This window comes from Amborella trichopoda, chromosome 2 (genome assembly GCF_054954075.1).
Source record: "Amborella trichopoda isolate Santa Cruz 75 chromosome 2, AtrichopodaSantaCruz75HAP2 v2.0, whole genome shotgun sequence".
Lineage (NCBI taxonomy): Eukaryota > Viridiplantae > Streptophyta > Magnoliopsida > Amborellales > Amborellaceae > Amborella > Amborella trichopoda.
Window position 1 is genome coordinate 61,950,840 of NC_142337.1, and position 17,467 is coordinate 61,968,306.

Consider the following 17,467-nt stretch of genomic DNA (forward strand, 5'->3'; position numbering starts at 1 on the left):
GAGTCGGATCCAAATCAAACGATCAATAGCTTGTTTGATCTAAAATTGAACGGCTGGATTGCCGAACTATATATATCTTCTTTACAATAGAGAAAATAAACCTTTCCCTATAGCTAATGACAATCCTGAAAATTGGGCATCTATTAAAAATTGGAAGTGCCCAAGTTACAAACTAATTTTTTCTATACCCTAATCGCTCGCGTCCTATTAAGAATAGAAAGTATCCAAATTCATTGCCGAACTGTATATATCTTCTTTACAGTAGGGAAACTTTTCCCTATAGCGAATGACAATCCGGAAAATTGTGCATCTATTAAGAATTGAAAGTGTCCAAATTACAAAATAATTTTTTCTATACGCCAATCACTCGTGCCCTATTAAAAATAGGAAGTGTCCAAATTTAATTTTATATATTAGTGTCGTCCATCTCGCAAAACAATTATTTACATTGCCATTAGTCTACCTCAACCTAATTTATCATGGACTTACTAATGGCCACCCCCTCTGCTCTTCTACTGTGTATGTTCTCCATCTCTTCACTTTCTCAACCATCTTTCGCCGGATACACCACCGGATTCCGACTAAAACTTATCCATCGTAACTCCCTTCCATTTTATTCCCCAAATGCAACTAAGTATGATCGAGCCATGCTCGCGATCGACGGCTCATTTGGACGCCTCAACCATTTCCACTCGATTCTAACAGGAAAATCCCTTTCGAGGAGATCTTCACCATCGAAGCTTCGATCGACTGTCACGAGTATGCCCCCAGAGTATCTTATGACTGTTGGGATTGGGACTCCAGTTTTGAAATACCAAATGATCATGGACACTGGGAGTGATGTCGTGTGGATGCAGTGCCTACCCTGCCCCCAATGCTTTCGGCAGAGTGCTCCAATTTTCGATCCCACCAAGTCGTCGACATACCAAAAACTTGAGTGCTCGTCTCCGCTGTGCAAAGGCACGAACACCCATTGCGACGCAGGATGCTCTTACAAGGCCACTTATGAGGACGGTTCGAGCACCATTGGCACATTCTCCTCTGAAACCTTCACTTTTGAAGAGACTAAAACCAGTGCAATGACCAACACTAGTGATATTACCAGTATCAGTCCCAGGATTGGAATGGGTACTGGTGAATCAACCTCAATTCAGGGAATTGGCTTTGGATGTGGGCATCAAAATACTATGTCCCATAATGGAGGTGCTGGGATTGTAGGGCTCGGGGGCGGGCCCCTCTCCCTTATTAGCCAATTGGGTAGCTCTGTAAACAACAAATTCTCCTATTGCCTTGCATCAAGTGGCACAAGCATGTTAAATTTTGGTGCACATGCCGAGGTTCCAGCTGCTACTGCCAAGTCTACCCCAATTTTCCGGTTGCCGAATAACCCGACTTTCCACATTTTGGATCTCAAAGATGTGATGGTCGGATCTACTAGTGTTGGCATCCCACCGGGAACATTTGATCCTACAGTTTCTGGTAAAGGCTTCATTATAGATTCCGGCACCACAATGATTCTCCTAGCCCAAGTTGCATACGATAAGGTGGTCGGAAAATTGCGAGAAGCCATTACACTACCGAAAGCAGACATCCCATTTCAAACACTTGAGCTATGCTACACAGTGAATTCACCTGGCGATCTCACCGGTGTTCCGGAAGTTACATTCCAATTTTCCGGCAATGCAGACTGGAAACTAGGCCCTGACAATTTGTTTTTGGAGATTCAAAAAGGGCAGGTTTGTGTGGCCATTGCAGCATCTAATTCTTTGTCAGTCTTTGGTAACCTAGCTCAACGTAACATGATCGTGGAGTATGACTTGGGGATGGAGAAGTTATCTTTTGCTCCTGCGAATTGCAATGCCGTTTAAGGTTTTGAATTCTTAGAGGCGGGGCCTCTTTCATTTGCTTTGTGATTATGGATTCTGGGAATAAAACTTCTATCGCTTTCTTTTGTTGACTGATGCTGAAATAGATAGTACCAAAAAAATTTGATGGCCTCTATTTAATCAAGGGACATTATTTTTCTTAGACATACATGCGATTTTGATATGGAAAATTGTTTCATGTGGGCTGGACCGCATTTCTACAATATGCAGTCCCAAGGTGTAAAGCACCCATCTTTAAAGATGGACGTAAAAAACAATTGAACTTAACGGTCCAAATATTTTCTTTATAGAATTATTGTTTCTAATTTTCAAATTTTATTTATTTTTCATATTTATGATCTCCATATTAGAGATTACATGTCCTTAAAAAATAAATTCAAAAATCCTTCTCAAAAATGGATTTTTAAGAGGTGACTCTTTTCTACATGGACTCATAAAAATTGTGTCCTTTTGATATATTATTTTTTAAGCTTTAGATGAAGAGATTACTTCTAAATAGGTTTTCATGCAAGAAATCAAATGGACACTATACTCCCTAAGAATCATGAACTCTTCTACCTTTTAATGTGGCCTTCTAGGAATGAACTCAAGGCATACGTCAGCATTGCAAATGCCACAATAAAATGTCTTGAGTTTCATTCTTATTACATGTACGGAATCTCTCCCCCCACTAACCTACCTTAAAATATATAAATTAAAATAAAATAAAATAAAAAAAGAAAGAGAGAAGAGGAAAGAAAAGAAAAGAAAGAGAGGATTCGTAGATGCTAGCGATAAATAGAAAAATTCAAAACAATATCATCGATGTCTCCCCCTTCAATGACTCTCTCATTCTCTCTATCCTCTTACTATGTAATGGTGAAACTCTATTTGTCATGCCCATGCCCAGGGCACTTGTTCTAGTGCCAAACACGGACGCACTGAATCAGAGCTCCTTGAATGGTCTCACTATGAGTTATTTTTGTAAAAACCTAAATAACTGGAATATTAAACAATCAAAGTAAGCTCCTTCAATGGTTTCACCATGAGTCATCTTTGTAAAAACCTAAATTAACTGGAATATTAAAATATCAAAGTAAAGTGCATCTTCAAATAGTGTCGAGAAATGTGGTTTTAATACTAAAATATTTGTGATAGCCTTATAATATATTTTTATCTTTAATTATAAAAATTAAAGTTTGTAGATCAAGCATATCTATAAAAACTTGATAATCTTGAAAATCGACTGTCCAAAAATGCATTACAAGATGCATTATTTTCAAAATTTGAAATCTATTTTTTCTCATGTCAATACATCTTGATGTCGAGATTATCAATTTGAGGATATTTGGCTTCGAAAACTTCGCTCAGTAAAATTTTTTAGGTGGATTCTAATTTGATTGTTTAGAGCCTCGACTATATATATAAACTTTTTTTCCATTGAATTTTGATGATGTGGCACTTAGAAAAGGTCCACAAAATTAGTTATCCTGGTCACGCTTTTAAGCGGTGGCGCCCCTATGTAGCCAACCCTTCACACGCTAAATTCCTCACTTTGCGGACCCTAATGTAGGGAACTCACGACAAGGGACAACAACAAATTCCCCTTCTTCTTCCTTTTACTGATCTTGAATTTCCTTCTCTTAAAGACCAGTGTTCATCTCAAAGCTCTGAACTTCATTTCTCTCTCTTTCTTTCGCTCTCTTATACTTGGAACAATCCTGGTTCAGTTTCCTCGGTCTTTAATCCCTCCACTCTCTCTCTCTCACCAATGGGATGCGGCGGATCGAAGCAAGAAATTGCCGCAAACTGCACTGTGAGCCGACGTCTCCTCCGCAATGACACCCAAGGATCCCAATCCAAGCGCCTCGCAGCCCTTCCCCATGCTGGTTATGGCAGTGAGAAAGATCAAGAACATTCCACGACCGATTTAGAGAAACCAGAAGGTGCTGAGGTAAATGCAGAAACCGCATCCTTAGGGGACAGAAACTCGGCTATTTTGGGTGAAGTCAAGGACATAGCAGTTGAAAACGTGCAGGAAAACAACGATGGCACGAATGAGAAGAGTGGTCTGGAGAATGGTAGTAAAGAGGATGGCAGACTAAAGAATCGTGCGAAGGATTCGGCGAGGTTAGTTAGCAGGGATTCGCCGGATAAATATTTTTCGTCACGGAAAGATGAGGAAAATGTTGTAGGTGTGGTCGAAGGGCATGAATTCTACTCTCCACGATATGAACCCAAGGATAGGGGTGCAGGAGGAGATGCATTCTCCAATAGCCAAGACCCAGGTATTTGTTTCCTTCTATTTCCTTTGAAATAAATTGCGTTTTAATGGTAAATGAATTTGGAAGGCTTTAAACTGTTTGGACATATGAATTGAAAATGTAGGTGACAAGGAATTTGCGGATCTAAAAGAGACTATACTTGTTGTCAAGGTCAATGTGGAGATTCCTGTTGAAGGCATGAAGGAGACTGTTATTGAAACAAAATCAAATGAGGTATCATTTTGTTCTTAGATCTTTCAAAAATAAGTCCATAACTATAATTTTTCTATGGGGTAAGGTTTCTATACTTCCCCTACGGCATGGAAGTTCTATCCTCCCCCTAACATCCAGCCGTCTAATTTTGATCAAGAGAGTCACTTACCGTTTGATCTTAGATCCAACGTCTCAAAGTTTTTTATTTTTAGTTTTTTTAATACCATTTTTCTGAATATGAAACTTGATACATGCCATCTTCTCATTGGGGTGCACCTATAAAAAAATACTAACAATAATTTTTTGATAAAAAATAATGGCCAAAATACCCCTGAAACTTTCAAGGGTATTTTGGTCATTTTATTTTATTGAAAGTTTTTTCCCTTTTTTTTTCCGGTACGAGTTTAACAGAGGAATGGACGTCCAAAATTTGGCGTCAAAATATTTTATAGAAAAAAATTTAAAAATAAAATAGTGTAAAGACGTGACAATGTGATTCTTATCCCTCCTTTCAAAATGGAGGGTTGGATAAAAGGGAGGATAGAACTTCTATGTTGTAGGGGAAGCATAAAAAGCATGCCCTTTTCTATATCCAACATACACAAATTCTTTGGAAAAGTACAAATGACTCCCAAGACTAGACTTTCTATGCAAGTTACCCCCAACCAAACTTCATTTCACACTTTTTCCCCCAAAATATATTTTTCTAGCAAATACCCCTCAAGTAAAAATAGTACATTCTTTTTTGACAAAAATACTTTTTTTTTTTACACAAAAATTTAATTTTAACCGGATATTTATGTGGGCTTACGTGGGCTGCCAGACCACTATTTGACATTGCCGGACCCCATTAAACTAAAAAAAGTGCCGGACAGCTCTTTGACATTGCCAGACTATACTTTGGCATGTTACCAGACTGCATGGGCCTATTGCCAAACCGTTCTTTGTCAGTGCGGAATCGCCTTTTCATGGGAAAGATGAGAGAGAACTGTAGGTAAAAGTAAGGGAGGGTAGTTTGGGGGGTTGGGGGATATTTGTTAAGACAATATATTTTGAGGTAAAAAGTGAGAAAAAAAATTTGGTTGGAGGTATCTTGCATAGAAAGTCTAGAGGTTATTTGTAGTTTTTCCAAAATTCTTTATGTGGGATGTGTTTCTTCCCTCCCTTCTCTTGAATGTTAGTATTCATGTACAGTATTTAGTTCTTAGTTCTTTCTAAGTTCTTTCTATCAGAATTCTCACTTGCTAAAGTGAGAGAATACTAAATCGACATTGTTCTTCGATATCCATCAATCGACCTTGATAAATCGATAGAATACTAAATGTGAATACATGTTCGCATTATGTTTGCTTTTCATCGTAATGACTTTGTGCAGGCGCCGTCTGTGAAATCGTCGGTGCCAGATGAAGTTAAAGATTAAAACAAACTAGGAGCAGGAGGAGGAGATGGAAGAGATCGCGGCCATGGCCATGGATGATATGTGCTGCTCATGTTCCACTAGATTAAATCCTTTCATGGGCGAGCTTTTCAACTTGTTTGCTAGGGTTTTAGACAATGAAGTAGGAACCATTTCAATGTCTAATAAAACGGCCTTGTATGCTTTATGCCTGGCTTCACTGCTCATTATTTGTAATAGATTATTTGCAGCACTGGTGTATAAATTGTTTAAAAGTTTTAAGACTACTTATTAGTGATAAAGTAGAAACTGCGGTAAAAAATTGTCTTTTAATTGTAATTACTAATTAAAATTTTGGTTCCCAATTATTATTGATACATTATTAAAGGGTGGAGTTTATCTTTATATTGTAGAACGTGCACCTCTAAATTTTGTGATAAAGTAGAAACTGCGGTAAAAAAATTGTCTTTTAATTGCAATTACTAATTAAAATTTTGGTTCCCAATTATTATTAATACATTAATAAAGGGTGGAGTTTATATATCTTTATATTGTAGAACGTGCACCTCTAAATTTTGTCTGAAGATGTAATTTTAATGTCAAATACCTTATAGTGGCTTGAAAATCTAATTTATCCATAGTTAAAATGAAGTTTACAATATTAACGATGGTACAGAATCGAACAGATCTAAAAGTATTTGAAATGGACGGTCTAGATGGTTTCTTACAATATGCACTATTTTTAGGACTCAAAAATTCTTTTTTATCTCATGTGCATACATCTCGAGGTCTAAATGATCAATTAAACGGTTTTTAAGGTGTGTCTTACTTCAATAGTATAAAGCTAAATCAATTATCTAAAAAATATTAAAAATAAATAAAATAAAATAAACAAAGAATTAGGTGGGTTTATGGTGTGGAAATTAGAGGAGGCCTAAAAAAAAAATTAGAAAAACTTAAAAAATAAAAAAATAAAAACAAATATAACGGGCATTTTAATGGGAATCTAGTTGGGACCCATACAATCTCGGAACCGGATCAATTCCGACCAATGTCCAAAAAATCCAGATCAGAAATCATGGGGGTTTTAAAACAAACCGTCAAGTGTCTATATATGGCACCGTTCAAGAAAACGCTGAATGCCTAAAATACTGGATACAGGAACAGTGTTCAGTAGATTGGAGCTCGCCGGCTCAGATACATGCTTGATATGAGATGTTGTTTATATAATCAAAATAATGGTGAGATATGCGCCATTTTGACGTTTATATATAAATATATCGGTGATTCAGCCTAGATGTTCCTTATTTGAAATTTGACAAAGATGGGCAATAAAAACTCCTTGATATCTTTAAAAAAAAAGCTGGTGTTATTTAATGTTTTTCTTGAATATGTTAACTAAATAAAAATGGAACTCTGGTTGTTACCATTATGGAGTCTATTTCATCCATTATTTTTCAATGATCATTAAACTGTCATATTTTGATAAAGATTTGGGAAAATTATTAATACAATGGTAATGCAGCCTCAAAAATTTAGCGGCAAATGCTAAAAAAACCCCAAGACTACACTTTTTATGCAATTTATCCCCGACCTAACTTCTTCTCTCACTTTTTTTTTCCAAAAATGCACTTTCTATGCAAATACCCCCCAACCAAATAAAAAATAAATAAAAAATTCCTAAACTACCCTCCCTTACTTTTACGTTACCCAAGCCTCTCTCTCCTCTGTGTAAGTGCGCTCTGGCAGTGCAACACTCTGGAGTCACAGTACTCTAGCACAGTCTATGTGCGCTTTGGCAGTGGATCATTCGCTTCGGCACTATGTAAGTGCACTCCAACAGTGGAATCTAGAGTCACAACGCTCCGACACGGTGTGTGTGCGCTCCGGCAATAGATGTTCACTTTGGCACTATGTAAGTATGCTCCGGCAGTGCAACACTCTAGAGTCACAAAGCTCCGACACTATCTATGTACGCTCTGGCAGTGGATCATGCGCTCTGACACTATGTAAGCAAAGCTCCGACACTATCTATGTACGCTCTGGCAGTGGATCATGCGCTCTGACACTATGTAAGCACTCTCTGATAGTAGAATCTGGAGTCACAGCGCTCCGGCAGTAGATGATACGCGCCGGCACCATGTATGTGAACTCCGACAATAGATGATGAGCTCCAGCACTGTGTAAGTGCACTCCGGCAGTGCAACGCTCTGGAGTCACAACGCTCCAACACTGTCTATGTGTGCTCCGACAGTGGATCATGCGCCCTGACACTGTGTAAGTTTGCTCCAGTAGTGTAATCTAGAGTCACAGTACTCTAGCACTGTGTATGTGCGCTCCGATAGTGGATCATGTGCTCCGGCACTATGGTGGTTTGCGCCGACAATGAGCTCCGAAAGTCGGCATCAAATCTGACCAAATTGATTTCTGTGTACATGAAAGGCATTTTCCTCTAAAAAAATAAACTTTTTTCTTTGGGGGGTATATGGATAGAAACTATTTTTTTTGGAGAAAAGTGAGAGAAAAACTTAGGTTGGGGATAAGTTGCATAGAAAGTGTGGTCTTCGAGTTCTTTGTAATTTTCTCAAAATTCAATGAGGTGGTCAAAGCAACCAATTTAGCAACAAAGTTGTTATTTTTCTAAAACATTTTCACTTAGGTACCTTATCAAATTTTATTATTATGCCCAAACTACCTACTTCTAAGTTTGAAAATCTGGATTAGTTTGACCCACTTAAATCCCTTAAACTTACAGAGACTTATGAACTTAAACAGGGTATGACCCCTAACTAAGTTCATAAGTCTCCATATTTTCTCACTACTTCTAACAATATTCTTTTGGGCCTGCCCCTTGCCTTCTTTTAACCTTCCACTTGAACTAACTCGCACCTCCTAAGTTGTCATGGGTCTGCACTACATATTGCCAGCCCACTAAGTCTACTTTCTCTCATCTTATTACTTGTTGGTGCTATACCTAAATTCTCCTTAATGTATTCATTTTAAATTCTATCCCTTTTTGTCCTTTCATGCATCCATCTCAATATCCTCATCTCAATTACATTCATTCTATAAGTATATTATTTATTGACAGTACAGCATTCCGCCCTCTCAAATAAAATCGGTCTCACAGTTGTCCTATAGATATCGCCCTTCAGCTTCATTGGTATGCGGCAATCATAATAAATTACAATTGTACATCTCCACTTCACCCACGCTCTATGAGTGATATCTTCTTCAATCTCTCTATTTTCTTGGTTCATCGACTCAAGATATTGAAAGTTTTAATTTGAAAACTATTAGATTCTTGAACATCCCTCTAAAGTTCTAACTTTGTGTTGACATTGTTTCAGGTCTCATCAATCAAAACTATGCCATTTGCTAGCAACATGCACTACAATACATCATCTTGTAGGTGCTTAGTTAAGTTGTCCATAATTAAGACAAAGAGGTATGGGCTCAATGCTGACCCCTAATGTAGACCTATAGTCACTAAAATCACTAGTTTTTTCACTAGTTGTTTGTATACTAGTTAGTGCTCACTCGTATGTATCTCGAGACTCCTTTCTTTTCTTATTCAAATCCCATCCCATTATTTATTTATTTTTATTGTCTTTTATTTTTATGATTGTTGGGTTAAATTTGAGGGATTGGTAGTGTGAGGGGTTAAAACATGGTTTTTATTTATTATTATGGCTTGGGTAATCATTTTACAATATTCCCCTTTGTGTAGGATTAATATAGATCTTCTTGATTAGTTAGTTTTTTATTCCTATAGGAAAGTCACCTGGAGCCTAATTTCTTGATTTAGTTAGTGTTTTATTCTATGGGAAAGTGGGTTAGAGGTGGCAGTAGAGATTTTTTTTAGAAACGATGATCTAGGGGAGTTAAAATATTTAAAGAAATATTTTATGGGATGATGGATATGATAAAGGTCGATGGGATGATGGATATAATACGGGCCCATGGGAGGAAAGTAGATAATGTGAGGGAAATGGGCTCTACATTCATAGGATGGAAGTTATTGGGTTTGAATGATCTAGAGAGAGATTGACTTGAGATGAGAGAGAGATGTGCGGGAGAAAGAGATACGTCAGGGGGAGAGAGAAAATTATGTTTAGTAGTTTTTCCTTCTTTAGGGTTTTATTTTTTTTGTATAAAAAGGAAAATTTATGTAGAAAGGCTTGGATTGGAATATCTTTGTATAGAATTTGTTTGTAAATGAAAAAAGATAGCTTCTTCTTTTCTATGGCTTGATTTACCGCCATATTTTTCCCTCCATAATTGTTGAATTTTTTATTGTTAAAGATTGAAAGAATACTATATTTAATTTTCTGGACTCCTTTTGCATTATTTATCAATACGCACCAAATCAAATCTCTAGGCACTCTATCATGAATACTCTCTATATCAATAAAGACTATGTGGAGATCTTTTCCCTTCGCTCTAAACTTCTCAATCAGTTGGTTAAGTAGAAAAATAACATCAGTTGTTGATCTCTTCGGTATAAAACCGAATTGATTTTCTGATACTCTCATTTCATGGCTTAGTTCTTGCTCAATCACTAAAGCCACTTAAATTAAATAACTCAAATACCCTTGTTTTTTGGGTTCCAAACCAAGAATCTTATTTTCCATTAAAAAGATCATGTTCATAGTTTGGAACTATGGGCTAGTAAGCATTGGGTATTTTAGATGGTTGTAAGTCACATGTTCCAAATACCCTAGATTCCCACACTTGTTGAAGTTCCAAGTACTTTTTTAATGAAAAACCACTTAATGTGTGGGTTTGTAACCAAGTCAAAATGAGGTATTTAGGTCATTTGATTCAATTAATTTAAGTCAAGCAAACAAACAAAACGCACATGCAGAAGCAAGTAAGATAAAAAGCGTCAATTCGTGATTCTAAGAAAGTATCAGGCTAATCCTGAACCCGATCTGGATCAGCCACTTCCTCTAACCTGAACGACAACTTTTTAAACTTGGTTCAAACCCTTGGTGACTTCTCCCCATATAACAAGCCACCAAGACAAAATCCCACACTACGACCCACTGAATCTTGAGTTTTAAATGATAATTCAACCAAATTTAGTTGTTTCTCTCCTTTTGGGTTGGATTCCAAATTTTGGTAGCCAGAACAGGGCTCCTATTTTCCGTGTTCGTTGAATTTGAGCTTCACGACGTTTGTCCCCTTTAAGACAATACATCCAATGGGATTTGTCATCATCGACTCTACCTATTCAGCATTAGTATTATTATTATATTCTCCTACTTGTCAACTTGTGCTTGAGACGATGCAAGTGGAAGCATACACAAGCTAAAAGTGAAACCCATGTTTCAAATGGTTCAAATCAGAAGTAATGCAGAATTGCTTAGCTTTAATTTAAGGGATTGTATAGAAAGAGATCATTTACTTTTGTACACAGACGTTACAATTGGAAAATTTTAAGTGGGGTACTAATAGGCTATAAGATGAGAGAGAGTAAACTTAGGTGGGAGAGTCATGTGTGGTGCAAACCCAGTACAACACCGGTTGGGTAGCAGGTGCGAGTTAGTTCAAATTAAAAGCTAAAAAAAGACAAGAGGGATGCCCAAAAGGACATAGTTGGAAATAATTATAAAAGATATAGGAACTTATACCTTCCCAAGCTTATGACCCTTAATAAAGTAGAATGGCAGACCAGAATTTATATAGTCAACCCCAATTAATTGAAAAAATGCTATGATGATGATGACAATGAGGTCACAATAATTTTTGTCTTTTAAATTTCAAAATGGATACTTGTAAGAGTGTCTTTAAATAAACACAAAACTCCAAAAAACATAATTCTTGGACTTTGTGATTCACCCCTAGCCATCTAATTTGATATCTAATGAGTAGGAATAGTTATGGCCTCCTTGTAATAAAGATAAATAGCATGTTTATGGACAATCCCTTAATTTGATAAGAGACATTTATCGAAAAAATAATTATGGAAGTTATATTATACGCTTTGTCATGGGAAACTATAAAATTCCTTAATTAGTCAAGTCCTTAAAATCTGACCCTATTTAGATACTAAAATGAAAATTTTAGTAAGTTCTACACCTCCTTCAAAAAATAAAACTTCGATGATAGATTTAAAGTTTTTTTTTTAAGATATATTTTAGGCAACGACGATTAGTTTTAAGACTTTCAATTATGAGTTGTATTTAAGTTTTTCAAAAGTTGAGCATTCAAAAATAACGAAATGACATATTTTTGTTACTTTTAGGTAATTATGTTACTAATTAGAAAGGGATATATTATTTGAGGTTTCCTTTTTCTCAAAATTTAGTCTTTAAAATATCGTCAAAAGTTATTATCAGGAAAATATCATGGAGGTCGATACTATTGTGGTAAATTCACTTTATCAGATAAAATCAACATAAATTCAAATTACCGGAGATAATTGTCGCTAGGTCCCTCTTGATCTTTACTCCACTTGAACCATTAGAAGAAAAAAGAAGAAGTGCTTTGTGCTTTTCTGACCATATATGATTGTCAGTGAGATTGATGGTCTAAGCCGGAACCTCATTATCTTTGTTTATTCGAAATTGATTTTCCGAATGAGCAATGAAAACTTTTAGACAAAAGAAATTCCCCCTATGGCTTTTGGGGTTAGTTGAACGCGTGTTCAAGGCGTTTGAGTTGCCTTTTAACCAGGAATGATCATCATAATGTTCAAAAAATACGGATCCGGATAAAAATCGAACGATTTGGATTGGGAATTGTTGGGGACTAACTGGTTCTCTCAAAATATCAAGAACTAGCCGATTCCACCCAGGACACACCATTTCTCGAGAACTAGTCAGAACTAGCCCCACTTTTTTTTTTTTGAATTTTTAATTTAATGATTGGTTTGTAGACCGGACCACCAAAACCAATTAAAAATCTGGATGCGCAATCCAGGTCAATGATCTATTTTATAAAACCTTGAACATAATATATGATTATAAACTTAATAATAAGGTAAACAAAAAGTAAAGGATGTTTGTAATTGGGTTAAAGTAAAGAAAAATACTTCAAGAAAAATCAAAAGTATGTAGTCTTCCTTCTAAAATCAAAGGAACGAAGCTTAGTATAATTGATTATTGCTTATTCGTATTGAAGTTATACGTATAACGAATACCCATGATTTACGCATTTACTGTGTCTGGCATATACTTGATTTAGGTCGATGAAAATATAAGTAGATGGTTTGTTTTTTGTTTTAAAGAAGCCATAATCACCTCTAGCCGTTGGATTTGAATTTGGATCAAGGCGAGGTTATGTCATTAACCGCACTTAAAGTCCAAGAGAGTTGAAAATAAGTTTGGGGTCGTGGTGGTAGCATCATTTGTGCCCCCAACTAAAGTCTACGCTATTCTCACCTAATGCATTAAAAAACCACTAACGATTTCAAAAACGGGTAGGGGCTCATCGTCCCATTGAATTACCAAAAAACAAAAAAGTCTAAGAGAGTCTTTCTAGGTCTTTGTGCAAAAGATATAACTCCTCCCTAGGGACTCGATTTCTCATCTGCGTTAGAGATGATTGTGATCTTTTATATCATACAATCCCATAATTTAATATCAATATTTCATATTTTTCCTCTTTTATTTGCAAATCTTTGATATGTTTTCCGAGAGAACTTTCTCTAAATTGCGCACAATCAATCTTCAACTTTAGAATCTCATTTCATGCCTTTGATTAATGTTGGACACATTTTTTTAATAGTTGGTTGACTCATATGTAGACAATGTCCCCTCTTTTCATAATCCATTTTTGAGATGGATTTTGAACTTAATTTTTTAGAAAGATATAATCCCTAGCATGGGGAGCATTACTATTAAAAAAAAGTAAATTTAAAATTTTAAAAATAATACTTTTGGAAGAATAAATTTAAACCATTAATTTTGTTTTTAGGTAGGACTAACACTTCTTCACATTCATAAGGATGGATGTGCGGTGCATCAGGGGACAAAATTGTGGAATTGCATCCCCTGGAACTTAAAGCGCTTTGTCTTTATCATTCTATACATATCTTTTGATTTACTTTCAAAATACCTATCAAAAGGTACATGATCATTAGTTGGAATAGCTGCAAATGATTAAAATTTTAAATAGCTCATCTCTTGTAGGTATCTTGATTAACTTCGCTTATTTTAACTATGATAATTTACTAGTAAATTAAAAGGGCGCCATCCCTATAAGATACATATTATTGCTAGGATTTAAGAACCACCCTCTTAGATGCGGAAACATGAATCCAAAAATTGGATCATATCAAGATCATGCTCTTATTCAGCTAAAAACAAAATAAGAGAGAGCACGAGCCATAATACGATAAATAAAGCATGAAACACCATAGATGTAGCTCTTTTGGAGTAAACCACGTAAATCTTTGTGTTCTCGTGGTGTATATGTTTCATGCTTTATTTATCATATTATGGTTTGTGCTATCCTATTTTGTTTGTAGTTGGATAAGTATATGATCTTGATAAGATCCAACTTTTGGATTCTTGTTTCCGCATCTAAGAGGTTTTTAAATCATAATAATTATGAGCCGTTTTTGACATTTGATCACTGAAATGAACGGCGATGATGATGTGTAGCTCCATCCCCCTTTTGTCAAACCGAGCTACGGATCATCTTCGCCTTCCATTAACGAATCCCATATTGTTCTTGTTCAGCCCCTATGAGCCTCCAACCGTCAAAACCCTAAATTTTGTCAAAATAGAAGGGACCAATATTACCCCTTAAAAAGCCACTGACTCTCACGTGCAGACATCATGAACAGTGATATGAGGTCTAGTTTTTAGTACCTGTGACTATGGAGAAGAAATGCAAGTCTGTGAATTATCGGAAAGCGATCCCCAAAGATGACGTCAATCAGATCTTGCCACCATTAAAATAAGAGCCCCCATCTCTTCAGTAAAACCTATTTTTCAGCTTTCCACCACAAATTCAACGAATCATTACGACAATTTCTGAAATTTGACATGTTTTATCCAATAAGAAACATGCTACTGAAGTAGTTAAATTTTTTGCAATTATTTTGTGATCTTGAAATGAGTTACAGCGCTAGCTTATTTTTTTAGGGTGTAGTTTGCATGAGGCTAAGGTCCTAAACAATCAACGTAAGGCGCTCCTTCAAATAGTATCGAAGAATGTTGTTTTAGTGTTAGAAATCATTGTGATGGTCTGAAAAATTATTTTCATCTGTCGAAGAATGTTGTTTTACATTTAGAGCTTTAAAAATAGTGTAGATCGTGCAAATCTATGAATAATTAAAAATCTTGAAAATTGATAGTCTAGAAAATGTATTATTTCAAAGACTTGATGTCCATTTTTTTTCATTTTTATATATCTTGAGGTCAAGATGATCCATTTGAGGATTTTTTAGTATCGAAACAACCTCTTATAATGAATTTTTGAGGTGTGACTTAATTTTCAAGGCCTTACCCTTATTGGTCTCGACAACAACATGAATATGAGGTTATCACCATCCCACTTTCTCTCTATCACCGTGCAACTCATTTTCTTGGACGCCAGTGATTAAGAATTGGGGTCTCAGTTCCCAATAGTAGTTCATCCCACTTTCTCTCTATCACCGTGCAACTCATTTTCTTGGACGCCAGTGATTAAGAATTAGGGTCTCAGTCCCCAATAGTAGTTCGAGTGAGATCACAAATTTTGATTCTTTGAATTATATATATATATATATATATATATATAACAAATATTGAGAAACGAGATACAAAACTAGAAAAATCGAGCCATTTTTTTTATTTGACATGTTAACGGTGGAAATGGAAGGCAAGGCACATCAATTCCCCTAGCCACCAAGCATTCTCCAAACCAAAACAGTCTACTTCTCGCTTCCTGCAACTCAAACGTCGTGAACGGTTATTTTTGAAATACATGTGTTTTTTTTTTATCGATTTTACATCAATCTACTAACTAATTGGGCTAAAGCTCGAATGATAACAATGATCAAACCCACTAAATATAAAATGTTTTAAAATAGCCAAGCTTTGACTTTTTTTTTTTTTTTTTTGGGCCGGCTCAATAATCTCTCTAACCGACTAAAAAGGTATTGATTGCATCACCAACTGAAGAGTTTTTCTTCATTTGCAAAATATGACCAACTTTGTGGGTTTCGTGTGGGTCATCAATAGAAGGGGATTAGATTTCTGGATGGTCCTCTTTTTTCTTTTTCTTATAAAGTATGTGAAATAAAAATAAGAGATATGAGCAAGCACAAGTTGGGGGTGAGCAATTGCACCATCAATGTTGGGACCCTTTGGCATTGGGGGAACGTCAGCGACTCCTCATTTTATAAATCTTTGGAGAGAGAAGATGGTCCAAACTCCCACACCATTTTAATTTTTTAACCACCAGATTCAGAACCCATCAATTTAGATCAGAAATCCTGGATCTAAATTGAAAATCGGTAGGAATCAAACAATCTAGATCACCCAGTTTCCATCATCTATATTTTTCTTTTTCTATTTATTATTTAATTTAATTTTTTTATTAACCCATTTCTAGTGTTATTGGCACAACCACGGTTAGATCAGAAACTACCACTAGCCGGTTTCGGTTTTGGCCGGCTATAATAAACTGGTTAGGCATTTTAAAAAAATTAAAAATAATTATATAAAATCTTAAAAAATAAGGGCTTTTGTTGTAATGTATTTTTTAATATTTTCATCATTTTTACAAATATTGGAAATTATTTTAGCCATTAATACTTATTTTGATATTTTTTCATCTTTTTTAGAAAATTTTAAAAATACCTTTAATACAAATCGATCATTTAAAATCTATTTTTCATTATTTTTTAACTGTGTTTTGTTTAATCGTGTTTTATATTTATTTTTGTATTTTTTTAAAAGCAATTAATATTTTTTTTAATACCCGGGTGGCTAGACCACTTCCTCTATCCAGTTAACCGTTTGATTCAATTTTTCTTGCACCGGTCAGGAATTCAACATGGACATGGAAAGAAAGAGGTCAAAGATAGACCAAATGCCAGGACCCACTTGAGAAGTAAAACACTGAAGTTGCCAAAAAAATAAAAAATAAAATAAGTCACTTGTACTGGGTTTTGGGTTGCAAATGACCAAACCATCCCCAAATAACCATAGGGAGAGCACAATATTTCAGTTACAAAGAATTGGGTTGGAAATTTAAAATTTGAAAAATACTACTAAAATCCAGAGAGAGGAGGGTAATTGCCATAAACTCACCATTGTTAGATGGCGTAGAGCAGTGGCTAAAAAATTCCTCATCTTGCTTGGGTTGTGCCCATCGAATCATATTGGGATTGTCAATTCTAATTTTAAAAATTTTAAAAATATTTGATTTTTTAATTATGACATTCATATACAAAAGATATATGATCTCTTTATAGAACATTTTTTTATTCTTTTGGTAAATCTAGATCCGGCTTAAAAACCCAAGTCATACGTGCCGAGCCGAGTTTGAAACAACATAGAGCATGTTGGGGCAGTATTTTCATGAATGTTGGTTTGGGTCGACCCTAACCCAACCTAGTCCCAATTAATGGGTAGGGTCAGAATCCAAATAAAAAATATAATATTTCTACTATATATAAGATCGGGCCAACTTTTCTCTCAACCTCATCTGATAAGGTCCTAGATGAACCCGATCTCCCAAAAAAGCTATTATTAATAAAGTGGGTTAAAAAACAAAAAAAAAAAGAG

General features: G+C 35.5%; 2 protein-coding genes across 2 annotated transcripts; both read left to right on the forward strand.

Moving 5' to 3' along the window:
* Window positions 1–809: 809 nt before the first annotated feature.
* On the forward strand, window positions 810–1,938 carry LOC18445235 (aspartic proteinase CDR1). Its single transcript, XM_006855376.2, has one exon. The coding sequence runs from the start codon at window positions 819–821 to the stop codon at window positions 1,866–1,868; it is 1,050 nt and encodes a 349-aa protein (XP_006855438.2). The 5' UTR covers window positions 810–818; the 3' UTR covers window positions 1,869–1,938.
* A 1,455-nt stretch (window positions 1,939–3,393) lies between these two features.
* LOC18445236 (uncharacterized) lies at window positions 3,394–6,141 on the forward strand. The gene is made up of 3 exons (XM_006855377.4): window positions 3,394–4,153; window positions 4,254–4,363; window positions 5,718–6,141. The coding sequence occupies exons 1-3, from the start codon at window positions 3,637–3,639 to the stop codon at window positions 5,760–5,762; spliced, it is 672 nt and encodes a 223-aa protein (XP_006855439.1). The 5' UTR covers window positions 3,394–3,636; the 3' UTR covers window positions 5,763–6,141.
* The last annotated feature ends 11,326 nt before the right edge of the window (window positions 6,142–17,467 follow it).